The following is a 25,079-nucleotide window of genomic DNA, read 5'->3' on the forward strand; positions in this document are numbered from 1 at the left end:
GGTAATTGGGGTTCCCCAGCTGGAATGAAGCGAGAGGGCTTTTCTTTCATTTAGCTCCTTCCATCCGCCTCTCTTGCTTCTTGTCAATTTTCTAAATTAAGAATACGAAACATATTTTCCTGTAATAGAAATCGCTTGGTCTGCCTGACCGTGAAGTTCTTTGTCATGCTTCAATCTCACAGGTCAGTGGACATCAGTCCCACACGTCTGCACAGTCTCTCTCAGCACTTTAGGAACCGCAGCTCCAGCCTCGAGTCGCAGGGCAAACTGCTCGTGTCCGATCCCGACGCACACCCGCACACCCTGGGCAGCCCTGACTTCTTCCTCGGCCCCGGACGCAGCTCCAATGGCTCTGACCCACTGGACGACTGTTCATCCTGCACCAGCCAAAGCAGCTCAGAGCATTACTACCCATCTGGTGGACCGCCTGGCAGCAACCCGAACTACTCTACTCTGGGAGAGGACTCACCTTCCAAAGCCAGGCAGAGGCAGAGGCAAAGGCACAGGTAAGGGGCGTCGACAAATAGGCTTTCAGGACTTGAACTATCCTTATTTGGCCATGCGCATTTTAACGAACGTTTCTGTGATATTGACACGTGCGTTGTCTGTTTTCTTTCTCTCCAGGTCTGCAGGTCACTTGGGTTCCTCGAACTCTGGCTCGATGCCAAACCTGGCAGCTAAGAATGGCTCTGGCGGCGGCTCGGGTGGAGGTGGAATGGGAGGGGGACACCATGGAGTCTACCTCCACAGTCAAAGCCAGCCCTCCTCCCAGTACCGCATCAAGGAGTACCCTCTATATGTGGAGGGCAGCCCCAACCCTGTGGTGGTGCGCAGCCTGGAGAGCGATCAGGAGGGCCACTACAGCGTGAAGGCTCAGTTCAAGACCTCCAGCTCCTACACGGCCGGGGGACTGTACAAAGAGGCCTGGGGGGGAGGAGGAGGGAGGAGAGGGGAGCGGGCCGACTCACGCCGTCACGCTCTCAGATCGTACGGACTCCGTCATTGGGGCGAGAGGGCGGTGGAGGCGGAGGAGGGGGGAGGGCAGCGGTGTCTGAAGAGCTGCGGTGCTGGTACCAGAGGTCTTCGGGCAGCCTGAAGGAGAGGAGTCACTCGCATTCAGGATCCACATCCTCCGAGACTGGATCACAGCAAGGCACTCTGGGACATGGCCGAGGGAGTAGAGTAGGGACACTCGCCAAAGGCTCACCAGGTAGGTCTTCGTGTTTTCTTCTCATTAAACCCCGTTTATATTCTATCAAATGTGAGATATTCAATGTACACTGTAAAACAGACAAAAAAAACACATGCCCCGTGTGAGGCTTGAATTCACAGCCTTCAGATTTTGAGACTGACGCGCTGCCTACTGCACCAACGAGGCTTGAAAACTACTGTTATCTTCGTGCATTCAGACTTAAACATGTTTTTCATTTTTCTTAAACGTTAACGTAGTGTGAGGGCAAATGTACCGTAGAATTAAAAAACAGAAATAATGCCTCTTGAAAGGTTTGAACTCGTGATCTTTAGTTTATAACACTGACCCACCGCTGCATCGAAAAGGCGCCGTTATTGCTGTGTGCATTTGGAGGTCCCACCTACCGAACTAGATTCTTCAAATTTCAATCAGTTAAAATGCCCAGAGAGGGAGCATCCAGCGTGGCTTTACGTGAATGACAACCCTCGGGGGTTATCAGACCGACGTGCAGCGTGTGAAGTCGGGTGGAGATGAAGGCGGAAAACGCGTCGAACCCGCTGCACCAGCGAGGCTCGCGGTTCAACGACTCCGCTGCGACATCGAACCGCGGCCTCCGTCATTTGCTTAACTGTCGTTCTCCTCCGCAGCCGCATCCCCTCACAGCCAGAGGAGTATGACGCCCTCCAGCGAACACGCAGCCACCCCCACCCCGCCCTGTAGCCCGCAGCACATCCTCAACTGGCAGAGCGGGTAAGAGACCCGCCGTCACCGCAACATACAGCAGCCGACCTCGTCGCCGAGGTGTTCGACTTCGGACGCGAACCTCGGACCGACTGCGTCTTTGGCTTCTCGGCTTCTTTCTCTCCGTCACACGTAACAACACTCGCAGGCTTTGACTGTCCGATCTCCCCGTGTCCGCCAACATCGTTCGTCATCCTTCAAACTAATTCTAAAAGGGTGTTAATGTGATTCGGGGGTTCACAGCCGTTTTTAAACCCTTTTCAAAATACATCTCTCCTCTTTACTTTGCATCCTGTTTTGCCGCTTGTGTTGCAAATGTTGTTTTTTTTGGTTGTTTTTTTTTCTCTCGCCGCACTTCTTGTTCCTTTTCTCTTCGCTCTCCCTCCCGTTTTTGTCTTGTCTCTCGTTCTTTTCTCTCTCCGATTACCGTTTCCTCGTGGAAAATTTTCCTCATCGCTTAATATTTGTCATTTCTTCTTTGTCCGTCTTTCCGTCTATACTAACCCTCCTTTCTTTGTGTGTGTGTCCTTTCTCTCCTGGTTTAGAGGCACAGCAGACAGCTCTCCTACTGAGGACGTCTGTCAGTCTCCCCCTCAGCCCAGCTCTGATGCATAGAGGTACCGTCTGCGGTCTCGGCCTCCCTGTGGTCTGAAGCTAGTGTAGCGTTGGGGGGGGGGGGGGGGGGGGGGGGGGGGGGGGGGGGGGGGGGGAGAAGAGCAGCACCGTACGCAGATTGTGCAAAAAAAAAAAAAAACTTTTAAGCAAAAATTTCTTATGATGTTACTTACATGAGGGACAAATCTTATATTCATAGACATGTATCTGTACGCAACTTAAAGAAATGCAACATGTTTACCACTGGCTGATATCATCCACTTTGGGGGGAGGGGGTGGGGGGGTGTTCGTTTCTTGCTCCATGACGGTGGAGGTATTGCGTGTCACGTCCTCCTTCTCTGGCTGCATCTGTATCTGATCTTTTGCATGTGCTCTGCTGTGTTCTGACTGCAATGCATCGCCGTGGCCCGCCCCCGGCAGGATTTACTAATAAAACAACTTAACCATGTACGGAACATTTTTTTTAAACAAACGTAAAGACCCAGCAGCGTCCGGACTCCAGTATTTTTTAAAACGTTTGATTAAATCACCTTTCGAAATAACCCGGTGTTGCGCAGTCGGTGTGATCGTGGTCTGTGTTCCTCTGCAGGTCGTTCGGCGACGGCTGTTTTCTCGGCAGCCCCTTGTGTTCAGAGCTGGCGGATGTGCAGTGGTACGGACAAGACAAGGCCAAACCTGGAACGCTGGTCTGAGACCTTCCCACGGGGCCTAGAAGAGTCCCGTCGCCCTCTCCTACTGCCTGTCCACTGTCCCTCACTTCTACCCATCAACAACCAACAACCTCATCCTTAAAGCCCTGCAAAACAACCCCGCCCTGGCCAGACCGACGGACTGGACAAGTGAGCCTTCCTCCTCCCTAAATCTCACCACCTCTTTGTCATGCCCCCGCCTACTACAGCTCGGCTGGACGGGGACACGCTGGCCCGGGCTCTTGATAGGGGCCGATTTCACAGGACAGACTGAGAAGTGCCACCTCAGCTGATGAACTGTTGCCCCACAGCGGCCCGCGGACCTTTCTTTTCTCACCTTCAGCGGCACTCGCGCAACGGGGCAAAAAGGGGAAACGAGCGACGGGAAGAGCACAGAAGAATATCAAACATACAAGTCAACGAAACCAACACCGGACCTTTCCAAGGATCTGCATCATATCTCATCTTTGGTCCCCGACCTTACTCACTCCAGTGCACTGCCACCCAAATCAGAGGATACCTGCTGGATTTGAGCCACCAGTCTAAAACACCACTTCTAGGCCCCAATGAACTGTGTTGCGTTTCATTATTCGTGTTAGTGTTGTTTGTCTTTTTTTTTTTTTCTTTTTTTTTTCTTCTTTTTTTTTTTCTTTATTCCTCCCTGCGTATTTATAAAAAGAGAAGATGACACAAACATCTGGACACACAAACTATTTGGATGACAAATTCAACGCCTCCCGGTTTTAATCCACAATCAAAGACAGCAGCTGGATCGACTGGTCACACCAGAGTCCGTCTGGGCTGGCGCCACTGCAGTCGACCGTGTGGGGAGGGAATTCACAGCGACAAGAGGAGGACGGTTTCTGGGACGCTATCTGGAATATCGACGAGGACTATAGCAATAACACGCATTGTACAATGTCTATGAACTTGGTTGAATCCACAGAGTGAATTGAAGCAGGCACCTTGCTCTGCTCTCTGCCTGATGCTTGGAGTGAAGGGTCATTAGTGCACCGTAGGGAGAATTTGGAGTTGTGGTTGTTGGATTTGGCATTAATCTATGCTTTCTTCAGTGACTTTATAAACCATGTTTATTTAATGTCTCTCTCTCTGTCCACAACGGTTTGTTTGGCCACATGGTGGATTGAGATAAGTACTTGATCCGGAGCGTAGGCGGGGGGTCGGATGAAGGGTCATTTGGGGGGTGTCGTTGGGGCCACGTCAAGTCAACTTTGTAGAGAAGCGAGATGTTTTGATTCCAGCTTCTCACAGTTTTGGATTTTCACGAGTGAAAGATGACCGTTGACGTCTTCTGGCATCACTTGCGCCGTGGTTTGACGTCTAGGCCGCTCGGTGACACGTCTCCGCAGCGTCTTGTTTTTATCGCCCGTCTCTTCTTCTGTTGTGGTCACGGCTCCACACCGGTTCTCACCAGGCCGGGTATCTTGTCAGTCCCTCTATAGAACCGTGTTCTCGTCTTTCTGTCCATCCACGACAGGAGCGCCCGGATCGACCTTCATCGGTTCCAAATGCGTTACATTTGTTCTGTAATTTAGTACCGACACTAATTAAAGCCGCATACCCCGTCGAATCCCCACGGTCTAAAGCCATTGTATAAAGCAGCAGTATGACACAGTAGCCACAAGTCGCTGAACGAGCGTTTGCTGAATTTGCCATCAGGTGAAAAATTCATTAAAACATACTTCAGTCTGAAAGCACAACATTAGCAGTGTCTTTTGAGGGCTGGACCTGGAGTTGGTGTGTTTTCCTATCAAAGTGTTGAATGACAATGATTTCAGGTTAACCATTCATTCGTGGATTTAGTCAGGGCAGAAGAGAAGCTTCAGCCAGAACTGAAGAAGAAAAAAAAAACATCTTTAACCCTCTCAAACAGAGATAATTGTTTTCTCACACATCCCAGTCAACAATCAAACATTCAGAACAGGGTTTGAAAAGCACACCTGGTTTTGTATGAAGGAGGTGGAACGAGCTATCTGTTCGAGCTGTCCTTGAATCCCTCATCTTCCCTTGACGGATGTTTATGTTGCAAAATAATGCTCACCGTTGTCGTCTTTGTTGTCGCACAAAATCTGAATTCATCAGACATTCATTTTGCTAAAATTATACGACAAATTGTAAATCCCGGTGACGGAGAGAAGTGGAAATTGTTTTCAATATTCTTGCACCATTCAGAGGAGGAATGGTACGTAACTCACCCTGTGCTTCATAGAGCTGTGTTTCCTTTACACTCTGCTATCAGATCTGTAGTTTGCCACTTTCTACACCATTTGTACTGAGAAGTTTGAGCCCACTCCCTGCATGGTTGCTTCTCTAAAACTTACTCATCCATGCTTTGGTCAAATTTGACAAAATCTTTACCCAGGATTTGAACCAGCAGTCGCTGGTTACCTTGTATTCCAAGTCCGATCCTGCTTTTCTCTCTGAAAGGCACAATCCCATGCATGCCCTGCAACACCCACGGACAATATTGAAGACCCTAAAGAGAGCGTCCGACTTCTTCATGCCAACATCAGCACATTTTGTTCCATAGTGTTGTCCCGTCCTTCCCAAAAGTACCATTTTGACCTTGTTGTAATCTCTGACCTCTGAGCCCGTTGTGAAGAAGTGTGACACCTCCCCCTCCCCCTCCGTAGTCCCAAACAACATGTTTTCTGTGATCCATACAAATGTATGCGGTTTTTGTAATACTCGGAAGAGAAATGAACTAACTATTTTATCAGTCTTTTCCTGTATGTGCGGAGGGGCGCTGTTAGGTTTTGTGGGGTTTTTAACATTCACATTCATTGTTTTAACAATGTTCCATTTTATATGAACCAGTATTGTTTCTTTTTTAAGTTCTGACATTGTAACGACCCTTTCAGGTGCTACAAAAAGACCAGTTACTGCTTTGTCACGTAGGATCTAGGACATCTCTTCATTGTTATCGATAGATTCAATACCAGATGTGCAAAATGAAGCTTATTTTAACAGACAGTTTAATAGTAGAACACTTCCTCTACCAGTCAATAGAGCATGTAACTCGATTTTATCAGTTCTGTTCAACTGTAACAAGACATTAAAGGTGTTGTAGAAAAAAATGTGGAATTGATTTGAAGAAAAAAAACAAAAAAAAAACGAATTCCACAGTTAATTTATTCTTTTTTCTATTAAGAATTTGTATAGTAACTTTACATTTTTCAAAACTGTGTTGTTGGAAATTGATGATGAATTTTCAAGATGAGAAGCCGTGGTGGTTCTTGAGAGTAAGAAAATAAATTATTGATGAATGTTCTCAAGATAATGCTTTTGTCCGTTTCTTCCTTTAGTGATTCACACCCTCCACGTGGCTCAGATCAGATCCGTCCAGCTGAAAGCTCGCGGTACAGGTCAAACCTATCAAAGGGAATCCCCAAATGTGACACCACTTCCGCTCCTCCAGACGCACTCAGTCTCTTGTCATCACATCAAGGCTTCAGTCGCTTCCCTCTGCTCTGGTCCTCCTGAGAGGATTTCCTGTGGAGTCAAAAGGAAGATACTGTCCAAACACAAACGATATCACTCGTCACGACACAAGATTAAACGGGTCCGACTAAATAACTTTTTATTTGGGAGTTAATGTGTCACTGCTCGCTCAGATCACGCTGGAAATTCCTTCTTTGTGTAAAAGTTGGCAGAAGAGGCAGAAATCCGACCAAACGGATTGTACGGCTTGACACGTACACTCCTGCTGTGAACGCCAGTACGCAAGCCACAAACACACACACACACACACACACACACACAAACAAACAATAGTTGTGATCTTTTCTGACGGTGTGTGATTTCTAAAAGAATCCAATGTCGGGTTCTGTGAGGACGCCCACAACATTATCATCCTGCTTTCATTCGTACAAGTTCTTGTGTCCGTTTACTAATGAATCCCATGTTACTCTTTGTATTCTGTGTGTTCCCATAGCAGCTCTCCCAACCAGGCAACAGCTGGAAGCTTTTAGCCAGACATGCCGTGAGAAAGTAGCTGCACTCTGATTCTTTTTTTTTTTTTTTCTTCACTCATGACTGTGTGTGTGTGTGTGTGTGTGTGTGTGTGTGTGTGTGTGTGGCCTTACTTTATATTCTGAATGAAATCCTCCATCATTGAAATTCTCAAACGCACAATACTCTTCACTTTTTCTGTACTCTGTGTGCTGTTTGTCTATGTTTAGGCTATAAGTTTGGAATAAAGGTAATAAACGGGAACATAAATTTACACTTAGCGGCTTTTTATCACTTTTATGTATTGCTATGCACTTTTTTGTCGCATTTCGGACGACCTTTAGGTATGACCTTTAGCTTGTCAGCAGCCAAGTCCAGACGGGGCGATGACCTCACCACATTTTAGAGTTTTACCGACCCACACGGCTTCCAACACGGTTTTATTTGGCCATACATGGCTATAACATACTCCGGTTCAAACTCGAACAACTAAAACAACAATAAAACACATTTTATTGTAAATGTACACCCAGCGCTACATCTCTCTGTCTTCACCCGCTTTCCTTCGTCAAATTAGCAGGGCGCTGCAGTCATATTTCTCATATTTACACTCATACGCTATAGTATGACCTTTTTTTTTTTTTTCTTATTTTGGACGACACGCTATAGTAATACTTTTCTTTTCCTATTTCAGACAACATGCAACATGTCGTCCAAATTATGAAACAAAAGTCATACTATAGCATGCCCCGCAAATTATGGAAAAAAAATATTGCACGCTGTCCGAAATATGAAAACAAAGTCCGGCGATGCCCTTTCACAAAAAAGCATGGCCTTCTCAATGTATCAGTCACATGTTAATGATATTCTGACCCGAATTGAGGTTCATGTAAACAACCATCTTGAAGTAGCTTGTGAAAGTATGAAAAGTGTAATTTCCTGTTGCCAGCAGGTGGCTCTATGACTATGAGCGAATATTACCAGACAGATGTCTTCAGGGCTGAACAGTTATCATACATGTAAAGTTTGGTAAAGGTCAGTCCATGCACATAAGATTTACAACTATTTGTAGTTTCACGGCGAGACGCTCAAAATGGCCACGGGCAACGCCACGGGCACACTGATCGATGAAAACAAAACAATTTCTTTTGATAACTTGTCATCTCCCGGGTGTTAAGATAGGACAGACAAAATTTCAGGTCGGTACGTCAAAGTTTGTAGGAGGAGTTTGTTAAAATACCACATGAGCGGATGGCAAAAAAAATGGAGACTAAATTCAAAATGGTGGACTTCCTGTTGCGTTGACATAATGGTACAATGGAACTTTTTTTGTACGTCTAGGTGTGATGCACATGTCCACTGAATTTCGTGCATGTAGGTAAATGGAGCTGCCGGGGCATCTGTTTAGGGGGCGCTAGCGAGCCATTTTGCCACGCCCATGTGCGACTCCACTAAAATACGTAATTTTTTTTTGCCCGGAGAGACGCGTGTACAAACTTTCTATTTTTGAGTATGATAAAACCTCCAAAAATGCAATTTATTTGGAATAAATATAACAACACAGCACCATCGGTGCTCGGGCCTTAATAATGAACTGTAGTGTCATGTCATAATGGTTCACAGAATCTAGGAACCAAATACACAACACAAAACAGATTAACACTTGAAACAACAGCTAAATTGAAGTGGATCTGTATTTCAGACTGGACTGACATGAAAAACTTTTGGCAATGCTACCCTCTAGTGTCCATCAAAGAATATCTGGGAAAATGAAAACAAGGCAACCCAACATCAGTTTCCACAACGGACAACAGTTCAATTATTAAATAACACCATTTTAATCAACAGATCTGCATGGGCATTTTTACAAAAAAAATGTTTTTATTTCTTTACAGCTTAAAATTTTCATAACATAATAAAACAATTATGAGCGAAATTAATTGTATTAGCAATTTTTTTGTTTTTTAAGTTATTGTGGTCCTAAGTCTACACTGTTAACTGACATCAGCTTGTTTAACAGCTTTTAAATTTACTGCTGCACTTCCTTCTTTGGTTTTTGAGAATCCCAAAGGAGAAGTGATGCTGAGTCATCAGTCAAATGACTTGATTTCATCACATCTAAAACATTGTTATATAAAAGAAATTCATAAACAGTTCCTACAGTGCCTTGTCAACAACAGCAACTAAGTTTATAAATGGTGTGCAAGCAGGACCAATATAAAAACAGATTTTGGTCTTTGGGTTTTACAGATTTAATTCCACTTGTTCCAGTAGAGGTCCGTTGGTGTCATCAGGATCCTGTCAAGAAAAGCACCCCGACCACATAAAATCGAACAATCATAATAATATTAATAGTGACGTTTCTAAATGTGGTATTTCTGATTCATTTCACTGGAAGTACTCGGCAAATGACTAACGACAAAACATCATCCACGGTCTCGCCAAAAATCAGCTGACAAAGTTAAACTGTTCCTGATTTCAAAACCAACATCACTTTGAACTGAAATGACAAAAGCACGGGAGTAATGAACAGGGCTAGGTTACTCTGTGTATCCTACCTTACTATATTTACCTGTAAGACGCGGCTGTAGACCTGAGAGTGCCGAGAACTGTAGCGACGCAGGCCTCTCCAGGACAGGAAAAGTATGTAGACTGACGCCAGAAGACACTGTACAGTAAATATAATGGAGCTCACCCTTGCAACATATGAACCAGCAAGCTGGTGAGAAGAAGGCAGGAGGGGAAAGGAGGGAAGGACTTTTTTTTTTTAAAAAACAGTATTTTGTTGTCTAGGCATATTGTCAAATATCTTGAACAAAAAAACACGAAACAAAAAAGCTTCGTAGAACCTCTGTGTTATAAATAAAAATGTAAACGTATTTCTAGGACTGCAGAATTACCTGCTGTTTTGTGGTTAGTGCAACAGGCTGCGCAGATCTGAGACCGTCAGCCAGCAGAGCAGAGACTCCAAACAGTAGACTGAAGATGTTCAGACCCATCAGAACGATGATCTGTTTGTTGGTATAAAATGAAGTAATGAAGTTCATTAAATAAGCAATAAAAAAATAAAAATTAAAAAAAAATTACAACAGAAATGATTAAACACACAGTTTACCTTTAATTTGTTCGCTTTCCTCTGAACCTCTATTACCAGACATCCAGCAGCTGCATACTGTAACAACACAAACAGTTATGACCCAGTACTTGACTCTGTTGAAAAAAAAAATCATATGTCTGAGTCTATATCAGCTGAAGCAAATGTGGACTTACAAATAAACTTGACCAAACTGGTGTTGTCATGGAGACAGAGCAGTTGTAGCTCACACATGCATGGGAGACGGTGGTTAGTGTGCAAGCGAGGGCACTGAGGACCTGAACCACCTGAGGCCAAACAGATTATGAAGCGGGGCGCAGGTATTAAAACCTTTAATAACTATGTCAGTCAACCGTTTTGGACAAGCAAAGGAATTTAGCGTCTTACCCCAGTGACTAAAAGTCTAGTGTTAACCACAGCCCCAAACCAACGATGAATCCTGACATTGTTTAGGTCCTCATTATCGGTGACCTGGTTTAGGGGGCGGGTTGAGGATGTCTCTTTAAAAAACACTTGATACAGCCCCTCCTGAAACATGTTCTGTGTCATCTGTCGTGGGAGGAAAAAGCAAACTTGTTGGCAGACGGAAAGGATGTTGAGTGATCCAACACGCACGTTATCCGTGAAAGGAAATAATGACATACACACCCCTTTAATTCACATTTCACATGTCATTCCAGTCTACGACTGCTTACCTTCCCAGATGTTGTAAAGCTTTCACTTTCTTTTTTTTTTATCCACGGGGTTTCATGTCAACAGAAAATATCATCTAACTGAAATAAGAGATATTTTAAGAGTTTTTCTTCTTGGCGTTGTTACTTCTCTGCGTTGTAACGTGGATCCGGAGTTTCAAAGTTCACTTGGGTTAAATGATAATGGAAGGTTAAAGTTCACTCTTGAGGAAGTGATTTAGTGAGCTCATTGGCCAATACCAAAGAGCTTATCAGTGTGTCCGCGGCACTGGAGCATCAGAGGACAGTTTAACAGCGGAAAAGACACGTCAGAGCAATGAGGCGGATTGTAAAGCGTGAACCTTTTTTTTTTTTCTTTACACAAAGAAATATTGAAATTACAAAGGCCAGGCAGGTGAACACAATACAGAGAGAAAAGCAGAGTCCAAAGTCCAGGCATGGTCCAAAACTGACCAAATTCAGAAAAGCAGAACTCTTTAAACTTTAATTTAAGTTTACGCTCTGAGATGAAAATGTATGACTCTACAACCTGGTAGTGGCAGACGGGAGGGGGGGGGCAGATTTATTGAGTGGGCTGCAAGTGAGCATATTGGGGGGGAAAGGCAGCAGGTGAGGTGGGCGTGGTAGGCACGAGCGAGAGAGAGAGCTGGGGACCCCTGGTGGGTGGAGGGAGTGATACAGGCAACAAACTGAGCAACTCAAAATAAGGCAGGAAGACCAAAACCGTAACAGAGAAATACGATTATAATTTATTACCCTATACTATATTAGTATATTATAGTGGACTAACTTAATATGTGTAGTGAATGATACAAGTTTTTGTCTTTATATTTCTCTAACTTTTACAATATATTACCTACCTATTTATACAGTAGCCTCCATCGACCAAAATACAGTATAATAACGCCAATTTTACCAATTTTACAAATAAACCCTCATTTTATTTGTGAAGCAACAATAACTACACTCTCAAAATGAATTTCAATCAAAAAAACAAAACACAACAACAAAAACGGGATGATACAAAAAGCCTGTGCACTTCGGGAAAATCTTATTTTTAAGAAAACTAAACTATCAAGGCCATCCGAGATATTCACATTTAAAGGAACAGGATCTACTTAGAAATACATATAGTATACACATATGAAGTAGTATGTGAAAAAACTTTAAAAATAAGAAGGGTACTATAATTGATCCGTGAGGAACTGCACTAATGTTTGACCTCTTTTACAATTAGCAAAGTCAGTTTTTAAAATATATATTTTTTAATTCCTATCGTATACATGACTGAAACTGTTTACAGAATGAACAATAATAAATTCTGGGTTTGAAACATGTTAAACTTTACACTTGAATAAATGACATTATAGAAACAAAGATATGTAAAAAGCTCTATTGAATATTTAGTTTGTAAATGGAATTGTTTAATCACAGATTTTTAGCAACAAGCTGGTGCAAAAGAACTGAAAAGTCTGACAAGCCACAGAAGGCAGCAGAAAGAGGCCACGGGACTCTGAGGATCTCGGCCAGATGGACACAAATTTTTAGGATCTATAAATAAGTAGGAGCATGTCAGACCCATTCTGTTTTTCCTGGCAGTGTTTCAGTGTCATCGTCCTCTCCTTCCCCCGCTCTGTACAGGTCAGTCAATCTGCTGAAACGGTGTCCCGACTGATCCAAGCTCCCAAAGTCCTGATCTACCTCTGAGTCCGAGGAGTTGATGGAGCTGAGTGAATCCGCCTCAGAGCCCTCACCTTCATAGTCAAACACAAGGAGAGAGTCGTACGGGGAAGCTGCGGGGTCACCGTCTGCGGCGCACAAATTCTAGAGAGGAAACCCAAGGGCACAAATTGTAGAAACAATTTAATAAACATTTCAGTGATTAAAACTGGAGACAATTATATAACAAAGATATTCATAATAAACACACTAGAGGTCGAATACTGTATATGAATTTTGTGAAGACTCACATATTCAATGAATTTACCAACTTCCTCATTGTCTTGAATTTGTAGGCGGTAGCATGGGCGGCACTGGACTGCAGGAAACACGTCACTGCAGAAGACGTCAAGACGGTTATTAAGTCCTCTGAGGAGTTGGCTCAGGTCGTAATCCTGTAGAATAAAAACAGGAAACAGGAAATAATTTATTAGTATCACAAAGAAACAAGCAGACAAAAAAAAAAAAAAAAAAATACAGAGAAGCCTCAACAAAGTGTCCCTCCAACTTTAATGTGACTCACAGTTGAAGTTTCTCTGGCAGGGGTAGTGTAATGTAATTATCACCTTTACAGGTTTTGCTGTGGTTATGGTTTCACCCAAATTACCCCATGCTTTTCTGTTTTATCTGTGTATAATGCCCAATGCAGTATCACACAGTGTTGCATCACTAACACAACATCTGTCATTCCACGTCTTGTTATCACCTCCCTAAACACCCGTCGTCCTCAATGAGCCTCCCACCTCTGCCAGTCATCAGCTCGCTCAACTGCCTGCGCAACCTGGGGGGGAAATTGTGCAGGTAATTGACACAGTCAGACAGTCCATCTCTTACTTTGACTGTCTGACTTTGTTTTCCTGACATACATGACCACATTTTGGCCTGTTTGGTCAACCTGCCTCCCTCTCTGTTAAAGACTGTGAGTCTGAGCATCGACCTGGTGGATTATTTTTTATCCTCTGCAGCCTTGAATGTTTGCATGCGAGTCCCATAGTTTGAGGAGCCTATAGTAACAACTGTTACCATGTCACTATCTCGTGCACACTCTGTCCATCTGTAGCAAAACACGACCTCGTTTGTAATTTTCTACGAAAAATCACAGTTCACAGTTCACAGTTCAGAACAAAATCCTTGTAAGTGACATATGTAATCACTTTAAGGCAGATCATTTGGTACTATTGTCCAGTGTAAACTAAAATGTCTTATAATTACATCTAATATAAACAGAATTCTTGTAAACTAATTGGTGCTTCATTTTTCTTCTAGTGTTGTCTCTCCCCTATCCTGTTCCTACCTGGTCCTCTTCACCCCCTCCCTCCTCATTGTAGTAGAAGATGTCGTCTCTCGGTACATCAAGAAGACAGGCATCCTTCTCCATCCTCCTCCTCCTTCTCAGCAACAACAAAAGCAGCAGGAGCAGCGCTATGATCAAAAGAAAAATGAGTCAGTGAAGAACAGAACAAGTCATTAAAAACTAAAACAAATTAGCACAAACTGGTTACATACACAGAAGACAAAAAAGGACTCCCAGAACTGAGGTCGCAAGAGAAGGGACGCGTAGATGGGGGGCAGAACGAGGGATGAAGCAGGTAGAGACGGCCCCTAGACATTGGCACACCTCTACTTGGAGTGTACTGTCTTGGAACAGCATGGCGACATCATAAATGCGCATCAGGACGTAATAGTCCCCAGGAGGTAAGTCTCGTCTGGGGGCCAGCGCTGCCACATTACCTGGGAAAGATGCAGAATGAATACTTCAAAGGTGCTTGGCTTGAGTTGTAAGTAAATATTTGTTAATGTGTGTATGCCATGCAGAGCTTAAGTTCCTCAGATGGTTATATTTTTGAAGTTATTCAGCATCTGATTGAAATAGTGAAACTTTGCAACATTAGCTAAGCAGCTGCCAGGAAGTGCGGTGCCGATAAAGCACTGCAGTTCCTGTAAATGACAACTTCTGCATTTTGTCACGTATGTGCATATGTTTTTAGTGAGCTCTTGTACTTGTGGAATTGGTGCTGACTGTCCAGTTGATCCCGTGTCCTCCTTGAAGCTCCACAGTAAATGGGCCCGCATGACCGGGTCCATCCAGGTCCACTATATCCAGGAGGGCAGGAAGGGGGTTATTGTTGCAGAGGCTGGCTTTCCTCTGCTTGATCACAGGACGATGGTCATTCACATCTAGTAAACTCACAACCAGAGTACCGGTCCCTGTAGCTGGATTATTATCTAGAAGCACGGAAAGGGAAGGATTTAGGAGTTATTGTTCAGTCAGGCATAAAAATTGGTTAAGGGAAATGAACACTGTGACAGTTTTGTTCGGTAGGACCAAAAATATAACTTTACCATCGTCATAAGCCAAAATTAAGACTGCGTATTTGCCGTCTTTGACATAGTGTGATTCTCTGTCCATGCTGCTCATAACTTTGACTGATCCTGTGTCTTTACCGATGCTCAGCCACCTGACGGTGTCATTGTAGAGTTTATATCTGCAAGCAGGAGAAACACTCTGGTTAGAACAGAGTCTGCGCATTCAACCCACTGGCAAAACTGTACATGCAAACTGTATCCTCATGTGTGTTTTTACATACCTGACACTCTGTTTCCTGGCTGCGTCTGGGTCCTCAGCTCTGAGGTCGACCACAGAGCTGCCCGCTTTCACGCCCTCCGAGATGCTTACGTAAACTTCTGATGGACTGAAAACGGGAGCCTCATTCTTGTCCACGACTCTTACGATGACCGTGGCTGTGGATGTTGACACCGGTCCAGAAAATGGCGCCTCGTTTGTTACCACCACCAGGAGAGTAAATACAGGAATGCTCTCAAAATCCAGCTCCTTGGAAAAGATGGAGCGAAAGGGAAGAGATATGTGTTGAGTAAAATAACCTATTAATAGACCTGCTAATAAAAAAATGGGCAGGTAATTCCCAACCTTGGCTGTTGTGATGATCCCCTCCATCCTATTGGAGCCTGTAGTGATGTTGAACTCTCCCGCTTCGTTGCCTTTGATTATTGAGTATTTGGTGTCGGCATTGGAAGAGCCTAACTCATCCTTGTCGGTCACCTTTAGTCTTATTACCACCGCTCCGACCTCATTCTCAGGGACTGATGTCGACGTCTGGAGAAGAGCAAGAAACGTTGCTCAGTAAACCAACAGAATAAATTTGACTTATTATTATGAAGTATTCTGGCATTTTCAACAACTCACAGACGTCACAGTGAATTGTGGAGCATTATCGTTGCTGTCGGTGACAATAATGACAACAGTGCAGGTGGCTGATAACCCCACCCCCTCCAAATCAGCAGCTTCTATCGTCAGCTTGTACTCCGGATGAGTCTAACATAGAAAACTAGAGTTACGATGGAGATGAGGGATGAAAAATCGTGGAAATGGAAGAGCAGTGTTTATTGCCGTTATAGTTACCTCTCTGTCCAGTTCACCTGCCAGCAGACTAATCGTTCCACTCACTGGGTTTACGGCAAACATGTCCTCTTTGGGCATTTGAGGCATCTGGGATATTATCCTATACCTAATTATGGCATTGTTTGTGTCTGGATCGTCCTTATCCACTGCCGTTACCTTAATAACAAAGTCATCTGTGGAGGGAAACAAGACCGGGTTGGCTTACAGTGCTTCGCAATTTAGGAAATATATGATGTGAAATTTGGTTTGCGGAATCTTTCTCTCACCAACGTCAGCGCTTTCGCTCACTCTGCCAAAGAGAGGGTTCACCTTGAACTCTGGGGCGTTGTCATTCTGGTCAATGATGTTGATAATAAGCTCAATGGGCTCTTCCACTTTAACTCCCTCATTCAATGCCTGGGCCCACAGCTGTAACACACAACACATAAAGCATTTACACAGGTTAAGAATCAGAAAATTCTCTGAGGTTATTTCATAAAATGTTGGATAAACTAGACACAATTAACTGTAAAAAAAAAAAAAAAAAAATAAAAAAAAAAAAGTGAGGTTATGATTTATCTTAAGCTCACAATGTATTTGGCTAGTTTCTCTCTGTCCAGTGGTTTGGTCACGTACAACACCCCCGATCGACGATCAACAGTAAAGACACCCTCGGGCGGCTGATCTGCCCCGGGTCCACTGATCTTGTAGGTTATGGCCACCTTCTCCTCCTTGCTGGACTTTAGCTACATCACAAAAATAGAAATATTTTCACTGAGGAGGCTTTAGTTAATACATTAAAAATCATTTAATTTTCTGCATATCATTCTTGGTTACCTTCACCAAAAATTTGGGGTACGGGCCCCTGCTGTTTTCTGGAAAATTAATTTCTGGAATAACCCACTCCCTCTTCATCCGTTTCAACCGTCCAGCCATGAGTGGATACTCTGTGACGGGGAGCTGCCGGAGGACAATGTCAGAGTTCTGTTTGAATCAGGATGTCATGTCAGACACAGTATTTTCTTGTAATCTGATCAATAAAGATTACAAAATTACTGCCACACCTCAATACTGTTTCTTTTTGTGATTTCTTTACTTGGCCAGTTGCTTCTGTTGTTGAAGCACCGTGGTTGGATCCCTGCGGCAGCTAGAGACGCAAAACACTGAGGAGCAAACAATATTCAAACATTTTGACTCGCACTGTGACATACATTATTTACAATACTACTTAAAATGAAATATTGTTTGGGTGCTTGAAGGTGAAAATAAGTATGACATAATACTGAACTTTGTACCCATGCATAAACATATATACAGAATGTGTGTGAAACAGACACTGAAATAAGCAAAAAAAACCAACAACTGACTTCCGTGTCAAACACTCACCTGGACTTGGCAGAATAAAAAGAGCCCCCTTAAGGTCCCGCTGTTCCCCATCATGTCCCTCAGTACAGACACCCTGCAGGTCTGTCCTCCACACTGACTGGACTGTAGTTGCTGCTTTGTTCCAGTGGCAGACTGCCAAGTGTGTGGCATTTACTCACCATGCTGAAGGAGTGGTTTTCATCTTCAGAGTTCCTCGGTCCATCTATTAATTAACCCTTTTCCGGAACAATGTGCTGTCACCGTTTAAAGTATTCATTCACCTGCCTGTGGCTACAGCATCCATGTATTTACTGTGTTTCACTTTGCTCTCGTTTATGCCGAGTGGCCGTTTGATTTTTATCAGGGAACGTGAAAAACAAAGTTAGAGGTGACCGCAGGCGCCGTCAGTCATGCAGGTTTGTGTTTATGCGGGCGAGGCTTTCCCTCTCTCACCTTTCAAAAAGTTTTTTTTTTTTCCTCGACGTGTATTAATAATATCTAAAGTTCTGAATAAAGGAGCTGCAAAAAAATGTTTTACTAACAGCATTCATTAAAGTACGCGCTTTACTTTGATTTTGTTTGCGGGACGGTCGGACCATTAGGGATTTCTCAGTGGGCAGCGCACACGTTTACAAAACACTTCAGGATGAGATCGGCTTCCATGACACTCAGCAGCTGATACTTTAGACCAGTTTATTTTGAAAACCGTCCACTCCCACTGTTCCACTCAGGTTTGGACGTTAAACTCTACACTTAGTAAATGTGGGTCGGCCATTTTCTGGCATGACTTTTTGATCCAAGTGTTTCTGTGAATAAACACAAACAAAAAGTAATTTCTCCAGTTCTTTAATATGAAACATCGGCACCTTTTGCCCGTGAGTGGAGTGACAACTTAAATACAATTACATTAAAGATAGGACCTTGGCACAAAATGAATGGTATACTTTATAGCTTTACAAAAAGTAAACGGGATGGATTGTCAGTACAACAAAAATAGAAACAAAAACACAGACAAGGAACAAAGTGAGAATGCATTTTGTCTTCATATTCACTCCCAATATTTCTACTTTTGACATGCAGCTTGAAATGTACGTAGTAAACATTGGAGGACCAAAAAGGTTTTCTTCACAAAATCTGTATTTTGACCTGACAAGTGCTTGTCATGAATATGTAACCTCTGTTAAGTATATTGAACAGTGATTTTGAAAAAGCACATGATACAACACTGAAACCTTTCCCTTCATTAAAACTTTTCATGAATCAATTTATGTAACAGGTTGTAATGTTTGTGAAGAAAATTATAATCACTAGAAAATGGTGAGAAAGATCTGAACTGATTGATTCTCTCTGTCCAGCTTTATAAAAAAACAAAAAACAAAAAAAACCATATGTTAGCTGTGGTGAGGTCTGGCCAGGTCGGCGTTCAGATACACAACGGTAGCGGTGATGTCGTCCCTATACATACGAGCTAGGTCCTCCGGCAAAGCCAGCATCGAGGACAGTCTCTCCTGGCATAGTTCTCCATACCCGTCAGTGCCAAGAGCATGTCTGATGAGGTGCGTGGTGGCGTTGGTGTCTAAAGCGGGGGAGGCACGGGCCTGGCGTTTTAGCAAGAGTTCATGCATCTGACCCAATTTCAGCTTCCTCTCAGACGGAGAAACGGGAGCCTAGAAACAAAACAAAAAAAAAAGATAGTCAGAAACCTTTCAGAAATCAGTTCTTCAGGATACGTTTAAAGCCTAAAAAATACATTAAAAAAAAGTCAGTTATTTGAAATATAAATTGTGTGTCGTTACACAAGGGAATGTCAATAGATTGTCACTTTTACTCTACACAAACCTGTAAGTGAATTCCACTTAGGTGCTCTCCAATGAGTCGTACTGCCTCCTCGCTGCCTAGTTCGTCCCACAGCCCGTCGGTGCCGAGGATCAGGAAGCGGTCCTGAGGTCTCAGCTTGTGATAGGTTATGTCGGGTGCCACATCCAGGTAGGGCGGTGTTAGGTAGTTAGGCGGAGTGTACTGATACAAGTTGAGGGAGTCAAGGTCAACACCAGATTCCAGACTGTCCAAAATGTTCTGCTGCAACTCTCGGCTCCATTTGAATCTCACGTCACCAAACGCTCGCAGGGGCATCAGAACCTGGGGGGGAAATAAAGGGCTGAACCTCCGACTCATTTTCTAAAGTTAATGGTCGGATTTATAAACTACGCGGTGACAGAAACTCACCCCTAGCAGCCTCTCGTCTGCGAGCACCGTGTCCCCCTCCGAGGGCGGATGCTGGGCTTTGATTCGTTCCACCTCAGCCTGGTTCTGTGTGTTGTGGTCCTGTGAAAGAGGCAAAGCGCTCCAGGAACCGTCCTCGTTTTGTACCCCTAATACCGCCCGGCAGTCACCCGCATTCGCCACGTGGATCCCTTCTGTGCCGACGTGAGCCACACAGGCGGTGCAGCCGGCAAATGCAACCTAAAGACAGATAAGGAAGCATGCGTATCAACACTGTGCGAACTTGAATACAGTGGTGCAGCAAAGGCAGGGTTTTTTTTTTTTTTTTTTTTATCTCATCACCTGGATAGCTGTGCTTTTCATCAGGTCGTTGGAAAGAGGGACTTGGGCCTCCAAGGAGATGTCGGCGTCGAGCCGTTTGAAGGCGCAATCCAGAGCATCCCGAGGGCTGCAGGAGAAGATTGTTGAGTATTGTGTTGTTTTACATGTATTTTATTGTCAAGTTATGCATTTCAAAGGCTTAAGAGTTTTGCAATTTAGTTTTGGGTAAAAGGCATTTGTACGTGGCATAATTTCACCTTGTTTACTTATTCCTATACAAATAAACAAAACAAAAAACAACAAAAATGGAGAAGGAAGGTAAAAACCAAAGCCAATCAAAAGTGTCTACATGTGTTACAATATATATTTATGTTTATTGCACTTACTTCTATGGAGTATGAAACTTTATTCAAATGCCAAGAGACTGAAATCTCACTGAACTGTTTATTTCCTCTGGTGGATAAATTGGCTCCACCACTTTTGACAGCTTCAGGCACCAAAAAACGCACCCAGTGCTCTTTCTCAACCAAAGGCAAATGAACCACACTCGTGAAATCGCCACACCGCATCCCGGTGCGATGCAGTACGACTACACAGCCCACTCTTAAAGACCAGCTTGTGATTCGCAACACTTTATTTCCACCTGCTGAAAGTATAGATATGCAGATGTTTTACTATTCCCCCCCCCCCCCCCAAACTGGACCTACAAGCCCATCAAACCTTTGACATTTATATAGTTTTATATGATTTATGTGGACCAGGACATATGACAAGGAAAACATACTAATAAGAAGGAATTAATTGCATTGAAACAACAACAACAACAACAACACAACGCAAAGAATATCTTCCATTTGACAAATGGTGCTTACCTCATGCCTGCACCATGTTCTTCACAGTCCAGTAGTTCTTGCCAGAAGACTCTGAGGTGGTCGATGTAGAGGGAAGCAGATTCACGATAATTAAAGTCTGTATGATGTTTATACCACTGCAAGATGGGAGGAACCGGTCTGCCATGCTCCATGCACTTTTCAAGCTGCTCCAGGCTTTGCTGTGGCATCATTGCAACTGCTACGTAGTACAGCAGCCGCTCGCTGACAGCCTGAGCGCACGCCCACCCGCCGTGGCCATCAAACATTCCAAAGAGCATGCCCTCGGACTGGAGAAGAGAGAAACAAATGCATTATATTTGACAAGGAATGGAGAGAAAAGAAGGGCGACTGAGAAAAGAGAGTAGAAGGTGCGCACCTGCAAGCAGGTGGCTGCGCTGCGACGGTCCTCATTAGGAGTGTTAGCGGCTAGCTGGTTGCTCTCAAACTTTCTCACAACACTGAGCCCCCTGCCATCAAATTCTGGCAAACTCACCGTCTGAAACAGAGATGCGCATACACCGGATTACTCATTACTGCGCAGTTGTATAGAACCGCTTCATCCATTTATTAAAAGCTAGATTTTTCTGCCCAATTCAATCTAAACAAAAAAAACAAGTTTAATCCACGCATGTTGAACAGATCCAACAAGATAGTTTTCTTTCTCATCCAGATGACAGGTTTTGTGATACCCATTACCTGCTCACTGGATCTCAGAATACTGTTGATCTGAACTCGGCTGAGCTGGAACTCCAGGTCCTGACGAGTTGAGAGGCGTCGCCCGCCTCCACACCAGTTTACAGATTCCTCACCAGCGCAGCGCCACTGATCTGACCTGGAGGCGCCCCAGGATGAGGAGTGACAACGGTGGGCTGGTCGGGGCTGAGGAAAGGTAAAGGCCACTAGGTAGGCATGCTAAATGGACAAGATCAGAAAGATGACAACATCATTTAAATTGTCTCATACTGTCAATGCTTGTGGTAAAAAAAAAAAAACAATCTACAGTGAATTTTTGCATTCATGGTTTTGGTTTCGTGGAATGGATCGTTAGTCTCTTCTAGTAAAAAAAAAATAAAAAATAAAAAAAAATGAGGCTATCACATATTGTGGCTTTAAATTACATCACAGTAACAAATGATTTGACAGTTCTGACTTTTACAAAATCTTGAAATAGTCATGATGTGACCTTAATTTATTCTTGTTAGTGCGGGCCCCACGTGTTCAGTCTGGAAAGACTCACCGATCAAATATAATTTCTCGGGCGAACGGCACAAATCCTTCACAATAGTTGCTGCAAAACAGGTGCAACAGACATCGATGGTGCATGGCACCAATAATTGAACGGTTTAAAAAAAAAAAAAAAAAAAAAAAAAAAAAAAAAAGTGCTCACTACAAACTATAAAACGTCATCTTCTTCTCGCTTTAAAAGCCAAACTTCACAACAACAACAACAACAACAACAACAACAAAAAACACCAGACTAAACGTATGACGTAATAATAATAATAATAATAATAATAATAATAATAATATGACGTAAATGCTGTTGGAAGATACAAACGCAATAGTCTCATTTAAACAAGAAACTAACCGGGACACGAACCTTGAGCGGGACTCCGGAGTAAAGTGAGTGGCTCGACGCTCTTTGAAGGATGCCGGCGCACACGCGTCCATACATTGCGGATACGACGCTGTCGGTTGGGTGTCGCGCTGCTTAATCCCGTGCGAGCTGCAGAACAACATTATAAAACAAGAAAGTTTGAACTCGCTTAGCCGGCTAGCTCCGCTGACGTCCGGTGGACCAACTAGTGGCCACGATTGGCGTTAAACCCAGAACCTCTGCTTTAAGATAAAACACTTGACAACAACACCGATGTCGCCGATATGTCAAAATACGTTGATTAAACAACCAAATACTTACAAACTTGGTAAAATAACGACTGAATTGGTGTCCGACGTCAAACTCCAAACACGCCGACATGTAAACTTAACCAACAAAACGCAGTGCGCGGTCTTCTTCTTCTTTTTGCGTTTTAATGGCGGCTGGCAGACAACGTTAATGGCGCATTACCGCCACCAATTGGAATAGAGTGGAATTGACGTAAAGCTTATTTTTACTCGAACAACAACAAAAAAATAATAGTAATAAAAAAAATAAAGTAAAATATTTATATTCTGTCTGTAAATCTCGTTCTTCTAAGTTACTGAAAACAGAAAATGAAAACAAATATCATTAGACTTTCTTTGTAGTTTGTCAAACATATTAAATTGCACCTTACCTTATCTGAACCTCGTAATAATATTGACGCTACTTTAATGTATCTTTCATCGGCGTCACCTGTTCTTTAATGAGGCAATAGGAGAAGATGTCAGGCTTCAAGATATTTTATATAACAGCCGCAGAATAATCCGTTTACAGAGCTCTGGGTCCAGACTATGTTTCCCTGACCGCGACAGAGTCTGTGTCAGTTCACGAAGTCTGATCTCCTGACTTTCCCTCACCCAGTCTTCTTATAGTCCAAACACCAAAAAGTCATGTGTATTGATGTGTCCTTTGTTGGTTGGTCGAGGTGGGGGTTGTCTTCCTTCATACCCTGGAGTCCTCGGGACAGCCGTCTGTTCCTGTTTATGACTCAAAGAACAACAGTATGTGACCCCACAGGTTGCCGACCCCCTCCTGTGACCTTTTGGTTTGGCACAGCAGTATCACTCTCATTCACAAACACAACCTTTTGTCTGCACCTTCATTCACAAACACAACCTTTTGTCTACACCTTCATTCACAAACACAACCTTTTGTCTACACCTTCATTCACAAACACAACCTTTTGTCTACACCTTCATTCACAAACACAACCTTTTGTCTGCACCTTCATTCACAAACACAGCCTTTTGTCTGCACCTTCATTCACAAACACAGCCTTTCCTCTACCCGGTTAGGTTAGGTTAGGTTAGGTTAGGTTAGGTAGTTACTTTATTAATCCCAGAGGGGAATTTTTTTTCCGCTACAGCAGCATACAGAAGCAATAAGATAATAGTAGAATAATAGAAAAGCAATAAAATAGCAGTAAAAAATATAAAATATAAAATGCACAGTATATACAGTGCAGTATATATATCTATATATATTATATACAAACAACCAAGAAACACAGACAACAGTGTTATTGTTGTGTGATGGATTTTGCCAGAGGTGAGTTATTGTACAGTCTAATTGCGGTCGGCAGGAATGATCTCCTGTATCTGTCCTTGTGACAGCGGAGGTGGAGGAATATTTTGGAGAACGTGGTGGAGAGGGTGGTCAGGATGATCCAATATGGATAACAGTTTGTTCAGCGTCCTCCTCTTCACCACCTTTTCCAGGCTGTCCAGTTTGCAGCCGATGATGGAGCCGGCCTTCTTCACCAGTTTGTTAAGTCTGTTGGTGTCTCCGGCTCCAATGCTGCTCCCCCTCTCTCCCTCCCTCCCCCTCCTCCCCCTCCTCTCCCCCAGCAGACCACAGCGAAGTACAGTTCACTGGCCACAAACAGACTGGTAGAACATCTCCAACATCTCCCTGCACGCATTGAACGATCGAAGTTCCCTCAAGAAAAAGAGTCGACTCATCCCCTTCTTGTAGACAGCGTTGATGTTGGTCTTCCAGTTCAGTCTGTTGTCATAGAGACACCCAGGTACTTGTACTCCTCCACCACGTCCACCTCCTCTCCCAGAGCTCTCAGCGGTTGTGGAGCCATCGTCTTCCTCCTGAAGTCGACCACCATCTCTCTGGTCTTGGCCACGTTCAGGAGCAAGTGATTTCTTCCCGCCCGCTCCACAAAGTCCTCCACTACTGCCCCGTACTCGTCCTCCCGTCCATCCCTCATACACCCGACCACTGCAGAGTCATCAGAGAACTTCTGCAGATGGCAGGACTCTGAGTTGTACTGGAAGTCAGTGGTGTACAAGGTGAACAGGAAGGGGGACAGAACAGTTCCCTGAGGAGCTCCAGTCCAGAGTCACAGAGAGGGGTGTGTGTGGGGGGTGGGGGGGGTGGGGTCAAGGTGTCAATGGAGGAAGAGCCCTTTGAGATTGAGGGATCTATGCAGTTCACCAGGGGGGGCATAGGGGGGAGAGGGGGAGGCAGCGGAGGTGTTTGGGAGGTGTGAGGTGTGGAGGAGACAGATGAGGGCGGTGAACTAAACCTGTTG

General features: G+C 43.9%; 4 protein-coding genes and 1 non-coding gene across 7 annotated transcripts in view; 1 reads left to right on the plus strand and 4 right to left on the minus strand.

The window, feature by feature from the left end:
* frmd4a (FERM domain containing 4A) overlaps nucleotides 1–6,538 on the plus strand; it is a 49,960-nt gene extending 43,422 nt beyond the window's left edge. The window contains 5 exon segments of the mRNA XM_069161914.1: nucleotides 183–506; nucleotides 625–953; nucleotides 956–1,210; nucleotides 1,840–1,942; nucleotides 3,138–6,538. Of these exon segments, the coding sequence (XP_069018015.1) occupies nucleotides 183–506; nucleotides 625–953; nucleotides 956–1,210; nucleotides 1,840–1,942; nucleotides 3,138–3,240 (1,114 nt within the window). The 3' untranslated portion in view covers nucleotides 3,241–6,538.
* On the minus strand, nucleotides 1,306–1,378 carry trnal-caa (transfer RNA leucine (anticodon CAA)). Its single transcript has one exon. It is a non-coding gene; the product is annotated as a tRNA-Leu (tRNA).
* Nucleotides 6,539–8,826: 2,288 nt separating the features above from the next.
* On the minus strand, nucleotides 8,827–10,911 carry tmem253 (transmembrane protein 253). The gene is made up of 6 exons (XM_069162365.1): nucleotides 10,691–10,911; nucleotides 10,480–10,590; nucleotides 10,325–10,381; nucleotides 10,110–10,220; nucleotides 9,782–9,877; nucleotides 8,827–8,835 (listed from the first exon to the last, which is right to left on the minus strand). The coding sequence occupies exons 1-6, from the start codon at nucleotides 10,850–10,852 to the stop codon at nucleotides 8,827–8,829; spliced, it is 546 nt and encodes a 181-aa protein (XP_069018466.1). The 5' UTR covers nucleotides 10,853–10,911.
* Nucleotides 10,912–11,863: 952 nt separating this feature from the next.
* On the minus strand, nucleotides 11,864–17,551 carry LOC138205967 (B-cadherin). The gene is made up of 15 exons (XM_069162366.1): nucleotides 17,501–17,551; nucleotides 17,179–17,277; nucleotides 16,952–17,074; nucleotides 16,705–16,860; nucleotides 16,402–16,543; nucleotides 16,136–16,308; nucleotides 15,920–16,048; nucleotides 15,644–15,829; nucleotides 15,303–15,547; nucleotides 15,058–15,200; nucleotides 14,716–14,940; nucleotides 14,221–14,445; nucleotides 14,009–14,136; nucleotides 12,966–13,109; nucleotides 11,864–12,819 (listed from the first exon to the last, which is right to left on the minus strand). The coding sequence occupies exons 1-15, from the start codon at nucleotides 17,549–17,551 to the stop codon at nucleotides 12,568–12,570; spliced, it is 2,421 nt and encodes an 806-aa protein (XP_069018467.1). The 3' UTR covers nucleotides 11,864–12,567.
* A 758-nt stretch (nucleotides 17,552–18,309) lies between these two features.
* pdp2 (putative pyruvate dehydrogenase phosphatase isoenzyme 2) lies at nucleotides 18,310–22,904 on the minus strand. Of its 3 annotated transcripts, none has more exons than XM_069163353.1 (9): nucleotides 22,814–22,903; nucleotides 22,496–22,621; nucleotides 21,592–21,807; nucleotides 21,272–21,391; nucleotides 20,896–21,182; nucleotides 20,045–20,150; nucleotides 19,706–19,942; nucleotides 19,319–19,618; nucleotides 18,310–19,146 (listed from the first exon to the last, which is right to left on the minus strand). In XM_069163353.1, exons 2-9 carry the CDS (start codon nucleotides 22,568–22,570, stop codon nucleotides 18,871–18,873), a joined length of 1,617 nt encoding a protein of 538 aa, XP_069019454.1. In that variant the 5' UTR covers nucleotides 22,571–22,621; nucleotides 22,814–22,903; the 3' UTR covers nucleotides 18,310–18,870. The 3 variants fall into 3 exon arrangements, with proteins under 3 accessions (XP_069019454.1, XP_069019453.1, XP_069019455.1); XM_069163352.1 differs by having other exon boundaries at nucleotides 22,484–22,621; XM_069163354.1 differs by lacking the exon at nucleotides 22,496–22,621 and having other exon boundaries at nucleotides 22,814–22,904.
* Between the last annotated feature and the right edge of the window lie 2,175 nt (nucleotides 22,905–25,079).

The sequence above is a fragment of the Embiotoca jacksoni genome, unplaced genomic scaffold (genome assembly GCF_022577435.1).
Source record: "Embiotoca jacksoni isolate LCO1_2020_lvr unplaced genomic scaffold, fEmbJac1.0.p SCAF_3, whole genome shotgun sequence".
Lineage (NCBI taxonomy): Eukaryota > Metazoa > Chordata > Actinopteri > Embiotocidae > Embiotoca > Embiotoca jacksoni.